This window comes from Hemibagrus wyckioides, linkage group LG16, assembly GCF_019097595.1.
Source record: "Hemibagrus wyckioides isolate EC202008001 linkage group LG16, SWU_Hwy_1.0, whole genome shotgun sequence".
Taxonomy (NCBI): domain Eukaryota; kingdom Metazoa; phylum Chordata; class Actinopteri; order Siluriformes; family Bagridae; genus Hemibagrus; species Hemibagrus wyckioides.
In genome coordinates this window covers 6,966,042-6,990,204 of record NC_080725.1, presented here as the reverse complement: position 1 = coordinate 6,990,204, position 24,163 = coordinate 6,966,042, and the positions used below count along the sequence as shown (strand labels likewise).

Sequence of the window (24,163 nt, the reverse complement as noted above, 5' to 3'; positions counted from 1 at the left end):
ATACTGGTTATGTTGTGTTTAAATTTCAAATATATCTTTAAATGCCAGAGAGCTGAAATTAATTAATAAATTTGATAATTAATAAATGTTTAATAAATAAATTTTGGAACTGTGACATAAATTATAGGTTAAATATATGTAAGAACTAAGCACTTACTTTTTTTTGCACTGAACTTATTTTGAGACTGAGACATAGTTATTAAATAGAAGTATTGGTAACGCTCTGTGACGGAAAAGTCGTGCTATGATTCAGAGGATACAGGCCGCAAAAAAGAATTAATCTGCTAAGTCTTTATTTTTTACTTGACACTTAACAGCACCAAACAAAATTACTTCACAAAAGCTGTAAAAGTAACTATAAACTATATACACAGTGTAAAATCCCTAATCTAAGACTTTTTCCCTAGGGAAGACAATGTACAATCTCTGCTGGCATGCACATTTCTGTACACAAAACAAGTGACCTGCATGAAAGAGCTCCCTTTTGGACTTTGTACAAATTTTTCAGTTTAATTTAAATAGTTTTGATAATTATAAGTACAACAATGCATGCTTGGCAGTTTTGAATGACACACTATAGACCTATTTCTCAGATAAAAATGCATGTTGGTATATCTTGACAATACAAGTGAGCAAGAGGCAAGTCTGTATACAGTAGTAGAAAGCGACACATTTCAAAAAGTAAAGGGTCTAATAGTGTCACTAACATTAACCTACACTTGGATACATTGATATTTACCAGCTTACTGGTTTGTTTCATATGGCAGCTAAATGACAGCATGCCTGTGTGTGCGCGTGCATGTTAATGTTAAGTTCAGTGTTAAATAGTGATGAACAGGCTCATAAACACAGTTACGAAGAGAAAGGGCTCTCTAGTATGTCCAATTCACAAAATATTCTTGAGCAGTAACAGTAGAAAGGCATTCAGTTCAGATTATCTTTCATTGCACATTTCCCAATGAACAATATACAGTGCAGACACATTTAGCTCCAATCTGTTTCCTTCCTATATATATATAATGCAGTATTTGTCCTCAGTAGCAAACACAACTTAGTCTTTCTTTGTGATGTTTGATGTTGAAAGCTCAACATAGTGCAATTTCCTAAACATATAAAAAGGTGGTAGCGTGAATTAATCTGAAGCGTCGCACAGTAGCAGTTCTGTTTCTCCAGAATTGCTACACATTTGAGAGCCTGAAGACAAGCTCATTCTCAGAACCCTCTTTTTCCTATTCAGTGCAATCAACGGCAATTCTCTGATTTTTCCTAAGTAGTTTGCAAGTTTGTAGGACACAGCCGTGAGAGGGTTGCAGCACTCCCAGACAGCGCAGTGGGTATGGCCTGGATCAGGTGGGGGCAGTAGTGAATGTGTGTAGAGGAGGGGCAGAGTGTCTAAGGAGGGATCCAGCGCTGCTTTGGGGTGCTGCAAACGTCCTGTCAGAGACTCACTGCTGAAGCGCTGGAGTCCGGGAGGCATGATGAGATAAGCCGGGAGTCCTGAGCGCGGCGGATCATATCCCGAATCTCACTGCTGAGCTCCATCAGCTCAGTGCTGACCCGCCCCACATCCTGCTCAGAGCCCACCAGGGCAAACATGCCCGTCTGGCCCAGAGACTGATGACGGAAGTAGATGTTCAGCAGGGTCTGCACTTCGTCCTCTGAATTGCAGCCAAAGATGTCATTTGGCCAAAGCTGTCTGCAAAAAGAAAAGAAAAAGAACAGAATTTGCTGTGTTAAATGTGCAAATAAACATTATCTAAATACTTATACAAAGTTTTATTTCTGGTCTTATTTTACCAAAGATCTATATGCTCACATTTCTCACATCTGAGTGCTTCACTTTATCTAATTACAGTTCTTGGTCTCTCCCTTGCAGCCAAAATGATATATTACAGAGGTCAAATTGCCAAAAGTAACAACTCTTACACTCTACAAATCTAAAGTGCAAATCTTTGTGCAACAGTATCTTGGTAAACTCCTTCACATGGTTTAAATCATGCATGTAATTTTAAATGTCTAAGTCCGGAGTTCTGTAATTTTGAAGATATGTTTCCAAGTAACTTAATCTGTTCTGAACTGAGTGCTACTAGACATTTCTGGATGTCTCGGTTTTAAATAAGCTAGTAGTATGTATGTGTGGTTGTGTGTGTGTGTGTGTATGTGTGTGTGTTTCTACCCACAAGAAAAAAAAAGTATGGAAACCTGCAGTTATTATTTAAAAGCCTTCCTTTTTAAAACCCTGTGTCCTTTTACCTCCTAAGATTAGGATAGATTTAAATGTTTAGTGTGTGTGTAGGGGATAGAATGGGGTGGAAGGGTGACCTGCACTGGCGAATGTGGCAAACTGCTGTAGTATACTGCCTATTCCTTAGACACTCAAGCACGGCCTGTACTGCTGCCTCTGAGGTGGTGAAGCTGGGTTGAAATCTGGATTGTTGCTGGCCCTCCTGATTACTCACTACACCTGCTGCCAACCGCAGATTGGCTTTCAGCTCCCCGAGCTCACGGGACATGTTCATCAGCTGTGGTACACAAAGAAAAATACATCAAATGAGATATGGTCTTTATGGATATGAAAGTCAAAATGCTAATTGTAAATTGTCACTTGACAATTTCCTGCACTACACATTTATTTGGACATGCACACTTCATGTATGATGGTGCTAGATACAGTTTTGAAATGGTCACAGTACCTCTGGCACAGAGTTGATAGCGCTGACTTTACTGATCAGTTTACAGTAGCACTGAAATAGGAGCAGGAGCTGAAAGTGCAGTTTGTACAGACGCTGACACAGTTCCAGTTGCTAAAGAGAACAAAATACAGAAATATTACACGTCTATATATATTCTGGATTAATTATGGCAAATAAAATGTAGTGTATTTCTTCTACACAGTCTTTCCCTGACTGGCAGTGTGAACACTGCATTTGAGAGAGCATGGACTTACAGCCAGTGTTTCCATTTGCTGCATTGTAAGCATGTTAGAAGATAAGACAAAATGAAGAGAGGTAAAAATACAAGGTGTTAATAAAAGAGCATGAACACAGAAAGAAGCATAAAATTATCCGGTGATTAGCAGGATCACTATTATTAAACAGAACCAGGGAGCTGGCTTATTTTTATTCATGTGGAAGATAAAATCATAGCAGGGTGAAGGAGAGATAGGGCACATATTCCGTCAAAGAAGAAAGAAAGCTATTACATAACTTAGATTTCAACACTGCAGTATAGCTGAATTACTTCCATTCTAATGGTTTGTGATTTCTGTCCAAAGACATTCTCCCATTATATATACAGGGAAGCCTGTATATATATATATATATATATATATATATATATATATATATATATATATATATATATATATATATATATATATATATATATATATATATATATATATATGTATGTATGTATATATATATATATTTTTCTACTTTCTATGGTGACCTACTATCACCATAATCAATTCACATAGATTTTAGAAAGTGAAATGAAAAGTAATCATTTAATCTTTTGTTAGATTGCGAAAAATACAAGAGTGTGACACTTGACAACTGACTATATCCAGTTCATGCCTGCACATTGTTCTTATAGTCACATTGCCAGTGTTAGTACTGTTAGAATTAATCCCACTATCCATTGCCCATCAGATGAATATAGAGTTCCTTTCCAGTCGGGTTTTTCTCATTCTTCTTCTTCTTCTTCAACTGATCCTAAATCAACGTGATTTTTTTGTAAATCTTCTTTGTTAAAAGTGCTATACAAATAAAATCGAACTGAAATGAATTGAAGAGTGTTGCAGGGCATATTGAATTTACCCTGATACAGTTATTGGCATGTGTTCTGAGTGAGTAGAATTCCTATTCATTTGTATGTGGCCATTAAGAGACTCTGTAGTAATTCCTTTGCATAACCAATACTAGATAGGTGCCTTGATCATTTCTATAGGCTTTTACATAAATTAGCAGTGTACTGAGGCTTATTTTTGAACCTTTTCTTCTGTGTCTCCAGGTTGACAGGTGATCACCCCATCATCAGGACACTTGGGAAATGTTGACTTGCAATTTTGAAACCACTGAAAAAGACAGACAATATGCAGGTCAAAGAGGTCCTGAAGCAAAGATCTTTACAGTTGGTCAGGTAGTTGTCCTTTTTATGAAAGTGTGGTATGACCTTATGTGTGTAGTTTTAACGTACTGTGATGGCTGCATCTTCTCTGCTATTGTAAGTGTCCAGATATTCCTGCAGCTCCAAAACACCAAATTTCATACTGCCCAAAAGCCCACAGGACATGATCTAAAACAAAACACAAGTAAGACTCTTTGCTTCACTTTTTGAGAAAAATTCATGTTTATTGCACAATGATGAATACAATAATAGAAAGTCAGACCAAGCATAAAATCACATTATCTAATGATGATACTCACGGTATCCGCATCCACAAAAAGCATGGGGCAGTCAAAACATGTGTTTAGCATCTGAGATGACCTCATGAACTTTGCTCCAATGCCCTTTAAGCCATCTCCAAGGTAGCCAGCAGCATCACTGGTTAGGGAGCAAAACTTTTCCTGGATGTTCTGAAGACAGAATGGTTTTGGGTTTTTTTTTTTCATTTTCAAATAAATGATCACCAGACAAAGGAATTCAGTGGAAAAAATGTCTAGCAGAAATAAGTTTGTTCATGATGACGGAAAACCTGTTTGTGATGATGAAAACTTTGTTGTTACTGTAACACATCTCCAGTTGCTTTGACTTACTGCTACTCGAATTTTTTTACAATGACTTGAAAGGAAAACTTCCTATGAAGTTCACTAGAGGGCGTCAAAGACATAGAAGTGTTTTGGCTCTATTTTTTTTTTTCAAAACAAAACATTAATTCATTCATTTATCCACAGTAACTACATGATCCTGGTAAGAGCCTATGCAATCCAGAGCCTATACAAGGAACACGGCCATGATGTGGCCACTAATCAGGAAGGGAAAATACATGTACATAAGTACATATGCCATACATGCATTTCCAAAAGCTATAGGTATGTGTACTATTGGCTAGTAGAGTAGGTGTTTGCTATTGGTTGTGGTATATATAAATGCTATAGCAACAGTAGGAGTCATAGTACCTGGAACAGGGAGTAGAAGATGCTGAAGGTATACACAGCACATGAACCATCTGAGTCACTCAGCAGCTGACTGATGTGTGTGCGCCATGCCTCCTCAGCATCATCGCACACTGTGGGCTGGAAGGCAGCTAAGATGGCGGAAAAGAAGGGTGATGGGGGTGGAGGAAAACCCAGCTCGTCCAAATCATCCCTCTCCTCTCCATAACTATAGCTATGGTGAAAAGAGGAAAGGAGCTCACTCTTCATGCTGTTCCGTGTAGGTATAATGTGTAAACAGAGCAGAACAGATTTTGCATTATATACTCAGACCTGAGGTTCAAAAAACATAACAGCGATATCAGAAATATCACCCATTAGGGAACAATAGATATTCACGCACTGTTCTCTTTTAATAGTAATTTAAAAACAACATTTCATAAAGTCCCTGGTTAGTGCCATATGCATTACTCAAACAATATAGGTTTCCTGGTGGAATAATTAGCTTTAAAGGTGACATCAGTAAACATATTAGTGTGTGTAATAATAATAATAAAAAATAGAAACATATCTATTGCTGATGTCTCTAGAGCAATTAACATCCGACCATGTATAAAACACTTAGGTTAACATTGATTTTGGGCCAGCATGGCAAAAGAGTAGTGTTTGAAAGAGGGCTCATTATTGTGGGCATGGATGACAGGAGCTGTGTTTCTGCAATTAGATCAATGGGATAGACATCAGTAAATACTGAGCATGATTCATTAGTATGACATGTGAAGAACAAGAGAAGAGCAAATCTTCCTCAGGGGATCATGCAGAACATGATCAGACAGCCACCTAGAGAGGGATATTATCACATTTAAGAGTTCAGTGGAGAAAAACTTAAAATTATAAATTACATTACCGTTGGTTTATAGATTTGGGGGAAAAAAGTGATATCGTCAGTACAGGGATCTTTCTCCTTCACAATATTATCGAGAATGGTGTTTATACCTCCATTACAGTTCCAGAGAAGTGTAGAAACTTTACCAAGGTGCACTGAAACTGCCTCTGGTGGCTCATAATGACCAGACACTTATGCTGGATTTTACCCTTCTTTATTTGACAACACTTGAAATATTCAGAAGCAACAACAAGAATCAGCAAGGAATTATTTATTTATTTTTTTACAAAAGTAAATTTTATTGATTGAAGCAGCATCTCAGCATACCCATGCAGGAAGCTTTGGTCCATCTCTGACCGATCAGGTTCTGATGGAATATCCAGAGTGAAGCTGGAACCGCAGTCAAATCCCGGAGGCAGCTCGCTCACACAAAATGACAGGTCGTCTTCCTGCACATTACCGCGCTCATCTTCAGGCAGTGGCTGCATAAAAAATGCACAACATGGACTTATTAAACCCTGCCTTCATATCTTCCCTTAATCATTCTTTTCTGTTTAGTTATTTGCACTGGAGGTCATATTGCCCCCAGCCATAATTTCTTAGTAGCATATTTCTAAAATTAATTTGAAAACACCCCATCATAGTATGTGAGTACATATAGGACATGATGAAGGACAAAATTCATTTACTTTTTAAAGTCATTTTAATAGTGTTTTGTAATTCTTTGGCCCAAATCTGGTTCTAATCTTTGTATTATGTGCCTTTTAGTAAAAAGCATTTTCAAAGTGATCATGTTCATGTGGATGGGTTCCCTTTTGAGTCTGGTTCCTCTCAAGGTTTCTTCCTCATGCCATCTAAGGGAGTTTTTCCTTGCCACAGTCGCCTCAGTCACCTCAGGCTTGCTCACTTGGGATAACATCTAGGACTGTCTGTTTGTCTGTTTATATGTTTGTTGTTTTCTTATGTCGTTTCTCATGTAAAGCTGCTTTGAGACAATGCTCTTTGTTAAAAGCGCTATACATTTTAAAATTGAATTGAACTGAATGTTGGGCAATATGATCCTTCATAGCATTCCTTTCAGTGACTTTTAATTAGTTGGCAGAAAAAGACATGACAGGTAAAATATTACTCACCGGTGGAATAATGGTGTCATCTGGAAAAGACATCCCCATGCCTGGTGTGGTTGCACTCAGAGAGTGTGGGTCCGCCGAGGTGTCATAGGAGGTGGACAAAGAGTCAGTATGATTGGTGTCCTCTGAAGGAGACAGATTCATTGTCTAAAAGAGAGAGACATAATATGTGACTTATTTTGTTTCAATGTGCAAAACACTACTTCATAATTAAAATGAAAAAAAAAAAAAGAACAGCAAGAATTGTGTGCCATACAAGCTGCGAGTGATGTGAGAGGCTCTGGCTGGTGGAGTTGGACTCTTCCTCGGATGAGTCGTCTGAGTCGTGTTGGGGATCAAGCGGCCCGAGACTGGGTGTGCTGTCTGAGTGCTGGCTTTCCTCCAGTAGCTCCGTCAAGTCTGTGCTATCCAGAGAGCGCCGCCGTACTCCCCAGTTAAAGTTGTCCATGCTCTCACCCTGCAACACACACGTCCATATACGCTCCTGAGTGACCGAAAGACTGCAACAGACTGTTAAACACTTATTGACAGGCTAGATGCCCAATTAGTCTTTTAACCTTTTACTTTTTGTTTTACTCTATATGCTAAAGAACGCAACACATGCATACTTGCAGGTAGTATTTTCATTTTGAAACTGTACTTCTGAGGAATTTCTTAAGATTTTATTTTATTTTTTTTGAGGCCTCTATATAAAATCAGACTGAAATGTCTAGGACTGCTTATATAACCATAAGACACAGCCAACATGCATTGCCTACATTTATGACGAGAAATAAAAAGACATTTCAATTGCTTAATAGAACTACAACCCTGACTATATACACACATGCCTATACAGCATACAAGCCACTGTCATTCTCTAGGTCAATCACTGGCACACACATGCTTACCTGCAGTTCCTGGACAGCACAGGAGAAAAAGAGAGACAAATGTTATCCACACAGCAAGAAAGACCAGTGATAAAGCAAACCATGTTAGAGAAGACATCAAATGAAGTCTGTTAATACTCCAAGGAAAGAAAAGGAAAAGAAGGAGAAGCACAGGTACTGCAGAAAGGCACGTTTTGTTAGAAATTATAATAAGAATAAAACCAGGTAATTAAAGTGTACTATAACTTTCTGCAAAATCTCATGTCACAATCTGTTTGTGAAAAACTGATATTAACAAACGCTAGACATTCTGTGATCTATGCATGCACAAAGATATGTTTTATTGATTGTTTCTAATTAAAGACCCAGATTAATTAATCTCCCTCTGTAATTACCTCCCCGTCTTCCAGCTCCACGTCAAGGAAGTCAAAGTCCCGAAAGACTCGAAACTGCTGCTCAGAGGCAGTGTCATCTAGAGTGTCCTCTCGTGTGCCATCCTCTGAAGACACCTGGCTGGGCTGCCGTTCCATCAGTTCCAGATCACCACAGGAGGAGAAGATCACCTGGCAAAAAAAAACATTACTGAGTTAAAGCACATTATTTTCATGCGAACAAATTAAATGTTAAAATCAATAATGAACCTAATCGTTGTTAAAACCAGGTGGTGCCATAGCAGACACAGGCTTTTTGATAATTTTATTAACAATTTATAATACAGCTCAGATTCACAGCAGAGTAATAAAAGGGTTGGAGTTAGCACTTACAGATGGGTTCTTGCTGAGGCCGACCTCCTGGCCGCACAGAGAAAGCACGTTCACCAGCTTCTCACGTGTTCGTTTCTTAGAACACAAAGGAGACTGTCATAAGTCTGTCTCAAAGGGACAGCTTCCACTTGACATTTATAGTAAATGTATTTTTCAGAACAATACTTAAATAATTTTTTTAACATCGTGTCCTTCTCTAGTTTCTAACACACCAAGAACAATGAGTATAATACTCACACAGTTTGCTTATATTTAGGCCTAAATTCAAAATCTGTTCATATGTAATATTCTAACATTTAAAGAAGCTACTAAACATTGTTTTAAAAGGTTTTTGATCATTTTCTGATGTGATATGTGACTTTCTGAAAGTATGAAATGACATTTAAAAATGATGAACATCTTGGCAGAGGTATGACACTAATATCTGTGTCTCACCTGTGAGGACTGTGGCTTCTTCCAGCTCACAGGCACCAGAACTGGGTTTGAGCTTGAGCCAGATGATGTAGACGAGGTGCTACGGGTCACTGTAATGGCACGGGCTTTCCCATCTCTACCTCCTCTACCCTGCAGTTCATCATACCTACGTCCAATCACCGGTGTCTACATATACACATGCATACACACACACACACACACACACACACACAAACACACACATACAGTATACATGTGACTAGATTGTGGGTAAGATTTTATGGTGCTGTAGATAAAACTGTACTGGGGTACATTTCCTGATAATGAATCTTAGTGAATTACAAGTTTCTAGTTTTTTTTGTTTTTAGTTCTGATCTGAACAAAAAGTGTTGCGCTTTTCTATTAAAGGTCTGATATAATTCCATTAATTGACTGAAGTATATTAGATGGACTACGGATGTCTAAACGGGAATAAAATTTCCCAAACTGACCAGAGGTACACAGTGTCAGCAGTCTTAAGCCTTTGTGTAGATAATCACTGTAAGTCCCTGTGGAAAAACAGCATAATTACAAAGGCTTTTATCAGTCTGCACTTGTTCCATCTGGACCGGATATTGCAGCTTTCATTAGGTCATATAAGAGTCTGAGATATAAGAGTCTGAGTGCACTGAGTGTTTCCTGTGCCCAGTGCATAACACAATGTTCCAAAACTAACAAGCACATGAGGCACAAAATGGCAGTTACTTTGAGCAAAATGAATAGGATCTACATCAATAACAGAGTAGTGCACTGTATCTACTGCAGTTCAAAATCTTTTTGTGATATTCACACAGACCACAAAGAATAACTCTTTGCAAGTTCCTCATGCCTTTTCACATCAGACGTTTTGGTCTAAAATAATTTTGTTTGTTAATACCACAAATTTAGGTTTGGTTCTCCATGCAAACACAGGTCTGGCGTTTGACACCTCACCTCAGGCTTGCTCACTTGGCATAACATCTAGGACTGTTTGTCTGTTTGTTGTTTCTTACGTAAAGCTGCTTTGAGACAATGCTCTTTGTTAAAAGCGCTATACAAATAAAATTGAATTGAATTGAATTGAATATGAATGCAAACACCAAACATTTTACTTGGATGAAATCAATCTGTAATGAATAATCTGAAATTAAAGTATTCTGTTATCAAAATTTCAAAGTGCAAACAGAAACATCTACTGGCTACGTGGTTAGATGGATTAGTCCTACTATTACCTCAGAAATATCGAAATGGAACTCCAGTGTTTTGCCAGGCAGGGCTTTGGATGAGCCATCCCACATCATGCGGCTCACTTCCAGGTTGGCCAAATCCCCATGAGCATAGGATGGCAGGGACAAGCTGGCTGAGCGAGACACCACTAGCTTCAGCACGTTAAGGGCCTCCTTCCAGTGAGCAGTCTGAAATACACACGTTATACACATACCATGTTCACCGTGTTCACTGAACTTGAACATTTTGGATTGTTCCAAATTGGAATTGAAATGGGCTTAATTGGTATTTTTACTTTTTCAGTGACACTATATATGTAACGTTTCAGTGTGCAAAATATTTTTATTGTGACATAAAAGCGTATTAAACCAAATAACAGGCATACGTCGGTTGCACGGATATTCACTTCCACAATTAGCAGCTTTGTACCTATGAATAGCGCTCATTCTTTTTGGCAAAATTCTGGCAAAATTTGGCAAAAAGCTCAGTCATATTATATGGAGTCTATTATATATATTGTTATTATACTGTTTGACCTACTCTGAAGATACAACTTACATGTACAAACTTCTCGATGGTTTTGAGCACCTCCACATTGAAGGCTTTGACCTGAATGGCTGCCAGGTCCATATGACTTAGAAGGCTGTAGATGATCTGCAGCAGGGGCTGTTGCATGCTGGGTAAACCTTTATCCAATAACTACAAGAGAGAGAAGACCACCACAGTGTGACTTGTTTCATAATCATTCCTTTCTGACTCCAGTACTTTTGCTCCTACAAATATTCTAATAAACCATGAAAGTGCACTGAAAAATCTGAAAGAATTGCATGATGTAATCATGTCAACATGGGCCAGAATCTCAAAGGAATGTTTGCAACATCTTTTTGGCTGTTTTGAGTGCAGAGGGAGTTAGTATAATGTCCCTAATCATTACATATTTGGCCAGAAACATAGAACAGGCAATTTACATGTGGGTTTGCTTGATCTGAATTAAGACAGGACACTGTAAGACACTCACCTCAGCCATGTATGTGACCATGCTGAGTGTGATGTCAGAGAAGGCCTCATGCAGATAGCGACAGACCACACTGACCCAGGAAAATGAGTCTCTGGTGTATGAGCGGGTTTTGTACAGAGTCATCACATGAGCCAAGTGAGAAAGTTTTGCATTCTTCTCCTTCTCCTCCAGACATACCTTCAGCATGAGGAATGACACACAAATAAACATCGTTTTCATAAAGAAAACTACAATGTAGACCTGCAGAATCAAATATTTCCTTTATAAAAAATATTTTATAGCAGTTCTAGAAGAATTAAAGGACCATGACGTTGATGTGATTCAAAAATGAACAGGTTTGAAAAGTGAGACCTGAGCTATCCTCTCGGCACTCTCTTTGCAAAATTGCGTTGGGGAGTCAAAGTGTTGCACCATGTTAGGCAGCAGACAAAGTACGTTCAGAGGGAAACCTGAGCGGGAGATAAAAAAAAAGAGAAAAAGAAAAGCTAGTTACATTTGTTGTAGTTATTGTTAATGATTGTTACTTCTTCTTTCTGTGCACATGCACCACCCCTTAAGAGATTCCCCAAGCATCTAAATGGTGTCTATTTTTGTGTATATATTCTTATAAATATTATTTAACAAAACCTAATACAAAACATTTGGGGGTATTTTATTGGTTATGTCAGCAATATAATGTCTGATTGAATATGGTTGGAATAGTGCAATCTGTTCACCTATAGACTGAGATATGTCCACTACAGGAACTCGAGACACAGGTGTAAGCTGACAGAAGAGCTGCAGTGTAAGGTCGTTGGTGGCTGGTGAGGTAAAGCCTTTTAGTAGAAGCTGCTGCAGGCCAGAGAAACCACTCCACTTAAGCTGAGCCTGGAGCTTGTCGAGGCGCTCACGGTTCTCGGGCTGTTCAAGGGGTACTCGTGCCAGTAGCTTGTGCACCAACCGCAACGCCATTTGGTACTCAAACTCAAAGTCAGACTCCATGAGAGAAACAGCCACCCAGAAGACTGTGGCTAATAGGTTGGCAGGATGACTGGCGTGGCTTAGCTCTGTTGGGTTGGCACTAGCATCTGCACGGGCAGACGAAGTGGATGAAGCACTGCGAGCTGAACGGGCCAAGACTTGCTGGGTGCAGGCCTGAATGCGGTCCAGGGTGGCACTGCGCGGAGGGTCAGAAGATGAATGTTCACCACTCTCACCAAACTTTTTGGGCACGGAATAACTCCGCTGATGTCTGTTGCGCTCAGCTGTACCATCCTGTGTCAGGTTGAGCTGGCCTGTGCTCTTGCGGTTAGAGCTGAGCTTCCCACTCACCAGAAAGTCTGGAGATGAGGATCTGTGATAAAAGGAGGACATGGATGGATTGGTGAAACAGTGCATTGCCTGTCTTTATGCCAAATCAACTAAAGACATAGTAATGCGATTTACACTTAAATAATGAATTTAGAAATAATCATTGAAAAATCTATTCAAAATTCATTCATTGATTTTTCAGTAAGTGCACCATTATGTTGTTTTTTTTTTTAAACCCTTTCAGAGAAATTTGCATGCTGTATTAGTGTTAATGCTAAATCCTCACCTAGTCAATGCTGCCATCAGGTCACTGTTTTTGAGGCATTCAGCCAAACTATCCACCACTGACTCCAGAGTGAGCAGCACCTCCATCACATAGCCCTGAGAGAGCAACCAATAAAACAAGACTAAATATTCTGACACACAGAATAAACAAATGCAAAAAAAAAAAACGCACAGAAAAGACACACACACACACACAGTTACATCTGTACACACCTGTACCTCATCTCCATGCTCTCCCACCACTTCGACCAGGCGTGACAGCAGGTCTGAGACAGCGTGGGCAGATAGTGGCTGCCTGAGGGCTCGGAAGATCTGAAAGGAGCGACCGGCATAGTGGCGCGATGAGCTACACAGAGCTGTCTGCAGTGCCACATCGCTCAACTGTTGTTCCAGGTGGAAGTCTTAAGAAGATGAAAAGGTGTGTTAAAAGCAGATATATTGTCCTAGCCCTAACACATTTAAATTGCGCCACTCAAACTTCAAAGTAAAGTGCAAGTTTCCACTGAGTTGCAGCATACTAATAGCTACCTGACTTGGATTCCCTGAACACGGACACCACATGACGCAGGAAGTTGCTGAGTTGCTCCGCACTCTTGGAGTTAGGGTTCTTCGGTGTGATGTCCTCATGGCACCATAGAGGTCCAAAGGCCCTGCATAATGACAGGACAGTACTCCAGGCACTGTGTCACCATAAAACCACCACCACCAAAGTCAGACAGAATTAACAGACAGGCTAGTTTATGATTCTTCTCATGACCCTGTTTATACTGTTAATCTGACAAATGTGTACTTTACATGAGATTTCTATTTTAGATTTGCAGTGACCTGGTTTTTAAATAGAAATTATGTATATAACCTGGCTTCAACATATCGTAAATTTTTATTTCTTTTTTGTTGTTGTTTTTTTTATTTATAATTCATTAACTTTATTTTGTTATTGTTTTTCAACACACACAATATGGCCAAAAGTATGTAGAGCCCTGACAATTGCAGCCATATGTGGGCTTTTACTAAACTGCTTGCAAACCAAACCTAGTCACCAGACCAGTTATATGATTGTGGATAGGTGGTTTGCTCAGTTGAAGTACCTGGTTGTGAGGAACTCAATGAGTTTGTTGGTCTTCTCCTCAGACTCAGTTGGAGACTCTTCCAGATCCTCAAGTTCAGCTGTGATCTGAGGGAGGTTCCCCATACTGCCCCCCAGGCTCACACTGGAGGAGGTGGAGGAGGAGCTCATGCCTGAATCTGCCACAGGAGATGCCTGCCACTCTCGTAGGAAGTCCAGACCACCTGTATAGGAAGAACAGAATAAGGTTGCATCACAACAAAAGCATCAGTATTCTCAATGATCAGCTAAGACATTTTTTGTCCTTAATTTTTTTTTATTATACCTGTTATAGGTCTATAAGCACATCTGTTACTGTGACTACACCAGCTCTTTCACTGTTTCTATAAAACATGCATGCTCAGTTGGGTTGAGTTCGGGTAACTGACTTGTGTGCCGTAAAAGGCTCTTGGGCTGCTTTTCTGTTTGTTTTAAGTCATTATTCTTCTGTATTGTCTGTATTGCTGTCCTATCTGTCCTTTCAGCATTTCACTGAATCTGAGCAGAAATAGTAGATCTTCATCCTGCTATCATCTTTCACATCATCAGTAAAAACCAGTAACCCAGTTCCACTGGCAGCCATACATGCCCATGCCATAACACTGCCTCCATAATACTTGACAGGTGATGTGGTATGCTTTGGACCATGAGCCCATCCTCTCGTTCCCCATACACTTCTTTGTCCATCACTCTGGTACAAGTTCATCTTGGTTTCATCTGTCCAAAATAACATGCTTTTTTAGACTTTAAGTTTTCTAGAAAAATCTATCTGGCCTTTCTGTTCCCAAGTGTTACCTGTGTTCTGCATCTTGAGGTAAAGCCTTTGTATTTATGTTCATGAAGGCCTGATTATTGACTTTAACATTGATATACCTAAGCTCCTCCAGAGTGTTCTTCTCTTTATTCTGTGATCATCCAGTTTAGTTTTCTTCTGTGGTCTTCCAGACCTTTCGGGTGTTGCTGAGCTCACCAGTACATTCATTCTTTTTAAGAATGCCCCAAATTGTTGCTTTGAAAGATTCAGCATATTTTTTGCAACATAATGATGGCCTCATACACTGGCATCTACATCTCTTTGAACCGCAAACTGATTCTCAATGATCAACTACTTATTCCTGTCCACTGCCTTTGGAGTCTGTGAAAACTGAGGGACTAAGTAAGAAAACGTGTACAATTGCTGAACAGTCAATACAATGCTAAAACTTCTTAAATTAAAGGAGAAAGTCTACACTCCAATCACATCTTGGCTGATTTATTTCAAATGCACTGTGGTGGTGCACAGGGGAAAAAAATACAAAAACTGTGTCACTGTCCAAATTCTTATGGACTCGATTTATTTCTCCCATATGTAAATGAATTTGTGCCGCTGTGCATGTGTCAAAATCTTGGTCCGAAATACTGATTTCTTTTTCAATTCCTATCCATCTAGTTGATTCATACTACAGATAAAGCACTAGCAATTAGAAAAAATGCACACGTTTATTGTGGTGAGACAGTTGCTGTGCATATTTTTCCTTCTGTAGTCCTTATAAACTTTAGGCTTGTACTTCACAATTATAACTGTATCAGCCTTCACAATTAAAACCATTCGAATCTAAGGTGCACATGCTAATTGGTGCTGTGTGTATTTCTTGTCTATAAGGCTAAAGCTTTTTCTGCTGGCCATTTCACTATAATTTCATCATGCTGTTGGCAATTTCATAATGATTCTATACTTTGCATGGATTTACATTCATTTCTGTACCTGTTTGCAGGTATTCAGGCTGGAAACTGGATTTAATGGTAAGTGTTTTGTTGTCGCTGATCTCCCTGGTGACCAGCAACACAGAAGCAATGACCTGGAAGTTGTTGTTGCAGGAGAGAGCAATGAGCAAATGTAGAAGCAGCCGCTTGCTGTGCTCAAAAACCTCAGGCCGGTAGTGATCTAAACCTGAAAGAGCAGAATAATACCCAAAGAGGTCAATGAAGTGACGTTTATGTTTTGCCAACTCATTCATATACACATGTGCCAAAATAGTGACTCTCCAGGTCCATGGGCATCTAGAGTCTAAGGCTTTTTTTTTTTTTTAAGTTTTAGGCACTTTATAACAACAGTGAGCTAATTAGATCAAGATATTCAGTGGATTGAATATCTTTAAATAAAAAATTGTTTATTAAAAGGGTTTTGTTCAAAACCACTGACAAAAAACACCCAAAATAATATATCTGCAGATGGAAAAAGCCTCATATTTCAAAACAACAACAACAACAACAACAACAAAAAAGCTTCCTGAGTAATTTGTTGTTGCGGTAGAAGATAAAGTGAAGTGTCAACAGTGACATATGTGGGAAAGGTACTTATAACAATAGTACAAAGTATTTGAGAAATTAACATTGTATACAGATCTCATGACCTGAATGTTAAAGAAGCAAGACTATTCAGTAAAATGGGATATGAAAAATTAAAGAGACCTGAAAAACATGCTTAAATTGAACAATTACACTGAATTAAAACAAAACATTAATTTATATTAAATTCTTGTAATTCTTGCAAGTGCAGCTGAAAAATTTTCACGTGCTTTCCTCTATGAGATAAACATGCCTGCATAGTTTTGACTGCAGATAAAATATCACAGGAAGAGTTCTGTACAAATCTGTCGACGAGAATGCAATGGAGACAGCAGGTGATTATGACAGAAAGAGTCTGAGAGAGATAAGCTATACGTTATGGCATTTCTCTCCCCTCCCTGTTGTTCCCTCCTTTTTCATCACAGAGATTTTTTACATTTTTGGCATGGTTGCATCATATTATTCAGCTTTGCTGCAAGCTGCAATTACAGCTGGGAATGTAGGCGCTGATGTGAACAAATACCACAGATGGGCCTTTTTAACACAGTAGATGTCTTTAGTGACATATGCATAGATGGAAGCACATACATGTTTAGTACATATATACAAAAATATGGGATTCATGGCTAAAACTTTACTCATTACAATCACATACATAGTTGGGATCCTGGGGTATCCTGCTTTAAGCTTTCTTTTAACAGTTTCAAGTTAGACTTGAAAGACAGAGAAAAGAAAAGAATGAAACAAAAGCAGCATGTGTAAGAGTGAAAGCGGTATTACCGAGGAAGAGGGCATGCAGCAGGAGGGGCAGATGCAGAGCCCAGTCCTCTCGCACACTGTGATCCACCACCATCTCTGTCATGAAGATCACCGCTATGTTACACCTACCAACATACATCAACACTCCCATGAGTCCATGTGCTACAGAGATCCCCTTTTTTGGATCACAGCTGCTATTTTTGTAATCAATAAGAACATTTAATTAAAATCTAAATAAATCCATGTAATATATATACATATATAAAAATCAAGGACATATTTATTATTTTAGTTTTTTAGTGCCATGGAAACACTGCTGGTAAAAGCAGCTGTTGAAAAATGGTAATGAACTGTGAGTCCGGGCGCAAATTTTTACCAAATGTGCTTATTATTAGTCAATTAAATTAATATTTTATTTGCATAGCACATTTAACTATTCACATTACAAAGAAAGCAGAAAAATGTCAGCTAGCCCTATACTGGTGGGAACAAGATATAAAACATATAAAAAATGGATTGGACATATAAAAAAATTACTTTTTTTCTTTTTTAAATAGTCAAATACCCATTTTTGGGGTAAATTTGTTTCTTTAAGGGGAAAATATAAAGAGGAAATCTCCACATATTCATATTAGATGTAGATACTTGCTCCAACATGAGCTGACCTAACATACACTCACCCTCCACTGAATGCTTTTAGCACTGTTCCACTTTTATAAAGTAAACACTGCCTGTCAGGAGCCTACTGCAAAATCTCATGGTTGTCTTAGCAGTAGAAAAACAGTGCTTGGTTCATACTCAAATAAAGAATATCAGGCACTCTGCACTAGTAAAAACCTTGTCTAGAAACTGAAAAAACACCCCTCCATGTTCACATACTAGGCCTGTCTGTCCTGCATATTGCATTATTGTATGCTTTGTAAATGTTTGTGAAAGTTGTGTCAAAGTGCATTATTTACAATGCCGTTATAATAATACATTTAGCATCCCAAATGTTTAATTGAACCTGTAGTCAAATGTACTAGCAACACACTGTAAGCAGAAGGCAGAGCTTTGTCACCTGTGGAGAGGCCCTCTAGGTGTGATAGTTTCAGGCAGGTAGTCCACTAGCGGAGCCCAGCAACCTCCATTAATTGGCATAGGCAAAGGATGAGGCCGGTTACTCTCCAACACACTGAGTAGCCAGCCAGCATATGGGGGAAGAGGATCATCTGCATAGACCATAACATCACAGCAGGTATTTAATGCAGTTATCTTTACAAGTTAAAAATAATAAGTAATTTACTCAGATTTTTGGAGCCAAATTTCAATAACTCTGGTCAATTAATTCTGCTAACAATTTGAAAATTTTCTTTAGCTCAGACAATTTCATTAAAATATAATTAATAATCAATATTAATAATTGCTTTTATTTACTAAAATGATAGCAAAAATTATGCATACAAAATAAAGTGCCACTATTTAGACTCGTTAATTTAAAGACAACAGCAATAATGTATTTTTAATAATGTATTTTTGAATAATACAATCTGAGTAAATCTGTAAAGCGCAGCTTCTGCCACTTGACTATACAAGACTAGACAAAGTGCCAGTAGTCCTCCAGAGTATGTGTGCTGTGCCATCATTAGTATTATTATAAATCTCCAGAATGGTCTCTCTGAACAGACACACCAGCTATGCAGACCAAATACATAACAAACACACCCAGTATACACACAAACATGCATACACCTCTAAACATACGTGTATATTTGGGTACATGTGTAAGTACAAGATTTAAACTGTTGTCTGGATTGTAAGCAATCTGGATTGAAAAATACTGCATGGGTGTTGGAAAAAGTGAAGTAATGTTCAAAGCATTATTAGAAATTCCTAAAAGGTGGTCACATTGATAATTCCTCAGATCTTCCATACAGTAATAAGCTATCAAAACTATCAGGATATATCGGTTTATGCAACACTAAGATGTGATTCTGCTTCATGTGATCATATTCTTATGCATGACCATGTCTGGGTTCTTCTAGTACTGCTTTGTCTGCTAGCTTATGGCAACAGCTTATGACAATCCGCATGTTAACCTGCACTTACATCCAACTGCCAGTGGCTCCCTGTAGTAACATGATCACAAAACATTAATCATACACACATATAAAATATTGTTGCTCTGAGCATGTAATGTGGAAAACGCTTTCCATACTACACAGCCAACATTTGTGAAATCTCAAAACTGAGAGATCAAAGACAAGTGGTGAATGATAACGATGTACTGACTTTTCTCCTCATCATAGGAGCCTCCGGAGCTGTTACTGTAACGTGACTCTAGCCGGTTATGTGCCCGTGCAGCTTTACTAAACCTACAGACACACACAAAAACAAACACATGCAAACATCAGCACTGAATACACACTAAGCACAAAGGCACCTAAAAATTATTTGCAAGAAAGGAAATACTTTTACTGAAACCGTATACTAAAAAGGTTTTAGTATGAGAAGCTCAATCTCTTATCTACGGACACAATTACCTCTCCTCATTTTCACGAGCAATCTTTGCCTCATCCGTGTCTTGGATGATTTCCTGCCCTGCTACAACAGTGTTGCTGCTGGATGTTGTCCCTTTATCACACATACAACAAAGCAAAGATCAGGAACAAAACAGACCACACAGAGCATTAAAATGAAGAGCAGAAGATCTATGGTCACCTGAGGCCACAGCAGAGATCTTACTGCTGGCTGCGAATCGGTAGAAAGGTGGGTTATCACAATGCAGCACTACAGGGTTCACAGGGTCAGTCTGCTGAAGTTCAAACAGCAGCTCCTCCATGGTCTGAATCGTGTTGTTACGACACAGATAGATCACTACTTTCTTTATCTGGAGACAGACGGAAAGCACAGGCTTATAAGAGCTGAATGTTTGACACTGATCTTTGTGTCTGGTGCTACAAAATGTATCACAATTTCTACCAAAGGTCCCCAAAGGAAAACATTCTGGTGTTCTGTTGACACAACAGAAAAAAATCATGACAGAGAAAGTAAAACAGTATGAGACAGTAAGACTTTTTGTGTGTCCTTACATAAGGCAGAAGCGTGGTGTCACTGCTGACTCCACACAGACTAATAAGGAACTGCAGCGTGATTCTCAGATTGTTGCTCCATTTCTCATTGGTCACTAGAGCATTCCATGCATTTTCCATCTCTGGGCCTGCAAGCTCGTCACCATACTTAGGAGGAAACAAAAAGTGAAATGGGTTTTTAAATTAAAGTAAAGGAACACCACAAAAGCAAGCAGCAATAGGTTATATTTACTTTAAAATGGCCTTCGTGATACACTAATGATACATACACATCTTTGATGTTGTACTGTAATGCTCAATTAAATCAGTGACCATTTGTGACATGATACAGTAAACCAAAGGAAATGTTAGACAATATTAACAGAAAAAGTCCTGTACCTTGGCAGTCATGTACATGAGGTTGTTGAGAATGAGAGAAGTGGCCTGCAGCGATCCCCAGCCACTGCCTCTAAGCGGGTGTGAGAGGCCCATGCCATCTGCATGCTTTTGCCCCTCCTCCTCTGGTGTGCAGGGACTGGAGGCAGGGGGTAGGAGACCTGTGTCTACCAGCTCAATGTTGTTCAGCCAAGGGAGCAGGTACGTGAGCATTATCTGCCTTCCATTGGGATGAGTGGTGGGAAATCTCTGGCTGACCTCTGTGCAAGTGTCAAAATAAGAAAGAAATAAGAAGAAAAATAAGAGCAGTGAGTTGGGGCAGGCTCCGTATTTCGCACTTATGGCTTAGTGCTACTGCTCTGAAACAAACACACAAACAATACCTGAGAAGAGGGGGAGAGTGAGCTCTGGGTACATGCAGGCAAGCTGGTTAGAGAGCTGTGAGAGTGACACACTGTAAAGGGGAGGCAAAGGGCCATGGGTTCCATACAAGATGTTCCCTGACTTTTGGCCCACAATTCTTGTAGAGTACACAGACAGCTTTGCCTCCAAAACCTGAACACACAGCAAAAAACAAATAAATAAATAAATAAATAAAAAAAAGAGAGAGAGAGAAGAAGAAGTGAGAGAAACATTTTCATTTGGAATAAATCTTTTGGTGGATATGACTTGTATCTAGATTACTGTATTTTACAGAAAATTCATTAATAAAGTAACTGACATTAAATATTGAAGAATATGTATTTAGTGTTTTAAGTATTTTATATTGTAAAATTATTATTAAAGAAAATTCCAGTCTCATACCTGCATAAGCTGCATGGAGATTTCATAGATCTCTCTGCTGGTGTCAGATGATTTAAAAAGCACTAAGTTCAGCAGTGTAACAAGGTCACATGGATAGTTTCTGAAGAAAGAGAAAGAAAGATTTCTTATCTTTCATTGTAAAAAAAAATCTACTACATCACTCCAAATCGTGTGTAATAACACTGTATGACATATCACCATATGATTGCTCATCTTTCCATGTTAATAATATTAATTGTCTACCATCAATATAAATATCCAAAATATGTGCTACACTCTAGCATACTTATACATTATGATTTTCCTACCTGCTCCCACACACTGTGGCAATGGCTTTAAAGCAGCCTGAGGCCAGCTGGTAGGAGCCAGTGAAGCAGCGATCCACTGCCCAGTTAAACAGGTTTGATTGATCTGGGTTCAGCTCGAGGAGGAGAATGACCACCTCACAGCCTAATCGATGCACCTGCAGCATTTGTGGGATAAAGACTAATAAGTCAGACAATCTTTTTACTAATTTAAACTCATGTTGATTTCACAATGTCTTATTTGATGTTTTTTCCAAGACAAAAAGACTTTATTTAAATTATAGAGATATTCTTCCTAGTTTTTTTTTTTTTTTTGGACTAAATAGTCAAATAGGCCATAGATATTTAATTGATGAAGTTTGGAAATAAAGCATGCAGTTAAAATGAAACCAATTGATAATGGAACACAGAATATAGCAAACTCCGTCTTACCCGCAGATCATGGCACCCAAGGATATTGTCTAGCCACTTGTAGAGATAGCCGTCAGTAGACAAACCTACATTATCAAAGACTGGCCCACAACATAACACGGCAGACATAGCCTGAGAGGAAAATGCACACAAACAGACACAATCACCATGTTAGGTACCTAACATATGATGGTCAAATTCTTTCACTGTTTTTCGCCTCATTCACCTACCATTAAATTAATGACACTGCACACTATGCCCTAACAATGCGTCAGAAAAAGTCTATTTATAGTATATTTTATGTATATTAATTGAAGTTGTACAGTACTGGTAGCATGTTATCTCATACTACAGTACATTGTACCTTCATTTCACCTTACTGATGCAATCTAAAGCCCTTTAAAGATCTGTTTTATTCCTCTGTGAGGAATTTTATTGCAATAAAAATGTGGAAAATGTTTGCCTTTCCTGCAACCAAACCAAATTTGTAAGCAATCATGTGTGACTCATTATTTAGGGACAACATGTGATGAAAAAGTTGCCAGAGCCATAGATGTATGAAGTGATGATGAAATTAATTGATTATGATAGGTCAACAGCACTCCTGCACTATCTAATTTATAGTACTAGCAGTACCAAGGATTTGGTCATTTTCTGTACCTTTAAAGCACAGTATTGGTAGCGTGTGATCTGGTGGTTGCGGTCACTGTATCGGTCCAGAGGAGTGAACATGACACTGAAGGGACCGGCCCATTGGCTGAACAAAATGAAGAGGTGATGCCGCAGACTCTGCTGGGGAAACAGGAATCGCCTGTGGTGCACTAGATGGAGAGTGATAGAAAATAAGCATACAGAAAATAAATGATTTGACAGTACATATTATTATTATTATTATTATTATTATTACTACTACTACTACTAATAAAATAATATAAAAAATTATATATATATATATATATTTTATTATTATTATTATAAACAAATAAAAATAAATAGGACAAAGCCTTATATCCCCACATGGAATATTTAATATCCAAGAGGAGTTCATAGTTTACCCTATCAAGATCAGAAAGGTTGGAATGTATTACTTTTTTTGATTATGTAAAGGTAAACTAATTTTTTTGGGCTTGTCAACCATAGTGCTTCTGATTTGGACCAGTTCATTCACAATCTTGTTAAAGATGCTGAAACTACTGTGTAAATCATTCTGAATATTTCAGGCATATTCAATTTGGATATAAATCAACGAGGTAGATTGTCAAATGCTACCTAAAAGAATACAAAAAATAAAATAATAAAATAATTACTCTCCAATCCAATTCAGTAACACAGAGTCATTGGACACACAAACCAAGTGAACAGTTTTTACAGAGTTGCTGTAGATACCTGGCACACACTGGATGAGGTTGGCCACCATACCGCTGAAATGAGCTCTGATATCCTTCAGGATCTCCAACTCTTTATCGTTCTCTGCCTCCAGGAGCATGCGTGTCAGATCCACGTACTCCAGGAAAAGAGCACCCAGTGCCAGAGAATCCCTCTCTAATGCACCATTAGTGCTGTAGAGTGCAATGTGTGGTTTAATGTTACATCTGTGTTTCTTAATCAAAACTTTAATGATAGAAATTGCAGAACTGGTGTCAGTTCAGTGAGAGTATGCACAGCCCACCTGTCACTGATGACCCCTGAGTCAGCCAGCAGCTCAAAAATACGGAGCAGCTGCAGCCTCAGAAGATCTCTCCTTTCCCGACGCTTCTTATTCTTCAGAGAGAAGAAAAGAAGAAATAATATGCACATTGAGCATAACCACTTCTCACTAGCAAAAAATATAATACTAAAAGATGAGATTTTTAATACAACATACCTCTGGTCTTCGTTCTAAGGCTTCTTTCATGAGTGGATGGAGTTCCTCCACTAGCTCCCTAAACATACACAGCAGCAACAATGAGATACACAAGTCAAAAATATATTAGCAAACTTTTTATTGTTAATTCACAACACAGGT

At 38.6% G+C, this 24,163-nt stretch overlaps 1 protein-coding gene across 10 annotated transcripts in view; it reads right to left on the bottom strand.

Moving 5' to 3' along the window:
* Positions 1-276: 276 nt before the first annotated feature.
* fryb (furry homolog b (Drosophila)) overlaps positions 277-24,163 on the bottom strand; it is a 61,192-nt gene continuing 37,305 nt past the window's right edge. For 5 of the 10 annotated variants that reach the window (XM_058411900.1, XM_058411892.1, XM_058411893.1 and 2 more), the window contains exons 24-62: positions 24,023-24,080; positions 23,828-23,919; positions 23,545-23,717; positions 22,819-22,979; positions 22,180-22,290; positions 21,751-21,905; positions 21,443-21,542; positions 21,022-21,193; positions 20,642-20,898; positions 20,264-20,410; positions 19,893-20,061; positions 19,715-19,805; positions 19,464-19,546; positions 18,253-18,403; positions 17,214-17,317; positions 15,850-16,035; positions 14,089-14,290; positions 13,529-13,680; positions 13,214-13,401; positions 13,002-13,096; positions 12,142-12,758; positions 11,777-11,874; positions 11,426-11,602; positions 10,966-11,106; positions 10,413-10,595; positions 9,184-9,348; positions 8,749-8,823; positions 8,380-8,547; positions 7,372-7,572; positions 7,119-7,262; positions 6,313-6,467; positions 5,124-5,334; positions 4,431-4,580; positions 4,201-4,299; positions 3,995-4,078; positions 2,948-2,965; positions 2,694-2,804; positions 2,323-2,522; positions 277-1,696 (exon numbers count right to left, since the gene is read on the bottom strand). In XM_058411900.1, the coding sequence (XP_058267883.1) occupies positions 1,438-1,696; positions 2,323-2,522; positions 2,694-2,804; positions 2,948-2,965; positions 3,995-4,078; positions 4,201-4,299; positions 4,431-4,580; positions 5,124-5,334; positions 6,313-6,467; positions 7,119-7,262; positions 7,372-7,572; positions 8,380-8,547; positions 8,749-8,823; positions 9,184-9,348; positions 10,413-10,595; positions 10,966-11,106; positions 11,426-11,602; positions 11,777-11,874; positions 12,142-12,758; positions 13,002-13,096; positions 13,214-13,401; positions 13,529-13,680; positions 14,089-14,290; positions 15,850-16,035; positions 17,214-17,317; positions 18,253-18,403; positions 19,464-19,546; positions 19,715-19,805; positions 19,893-20,061; positions 20,264-20,410; positions 20,642-20,898; positions 21,022-21,193; positions 21,443-21,542; positions 21,751-21,905; positions 22,180-22,290; positions 22,819-22,979; positions 23,545-23,717; positions 23,828-23,919; positions 24,023-24,080 (6,103 nt within the window). In that variant the 3' untranslated portion in view covers positions 277-1,437. The remainder of the gene's footprint in view (positions 1,697-2,322; positions 2,523-2,693; positions 2,805-2,947; positions 2,966-3,994; positions 4,079-4,200; positions 4,300-4,430; positions 4,581-5,123; positions 5,335-6,312; positions 6,468-7,118; positions 7,263-7,371; positions 7,573-8,379; positions 8,548-8,748; positions 8,824-9,183; positions 9,349-10,412; positions 10,596-10,965; positions 11,107-11,425; positions 11,603-11,776; positions 11,875-12,141; positions 12,759-13,001; positions 13,097-13,213; positions 13,402-13,528; positions 13,681-14,088; positions 14,291-15,849; positions 16,036-17,213; positions 17,318-18,252; positions 18,404-19,463; positions 19,547-19,714; positions 19,806-19,892; positions 20,062-20,263; positions 20,411-20,641; positions 20,899-21,021; positions 21,194-21,442; positions 21,543-21,750; positions 21,906-22,179; positions 22,291-22,818; positions 22,980-23,544; positions 23,718-23,827; positions 23,920-24,022; positions 24,081-24,163) is intronic. The other 5 variants (XM_058411896.1, XM_058411897.1, XM_058411894.1 and 2 more) reach the window with 4 other exon arrangements.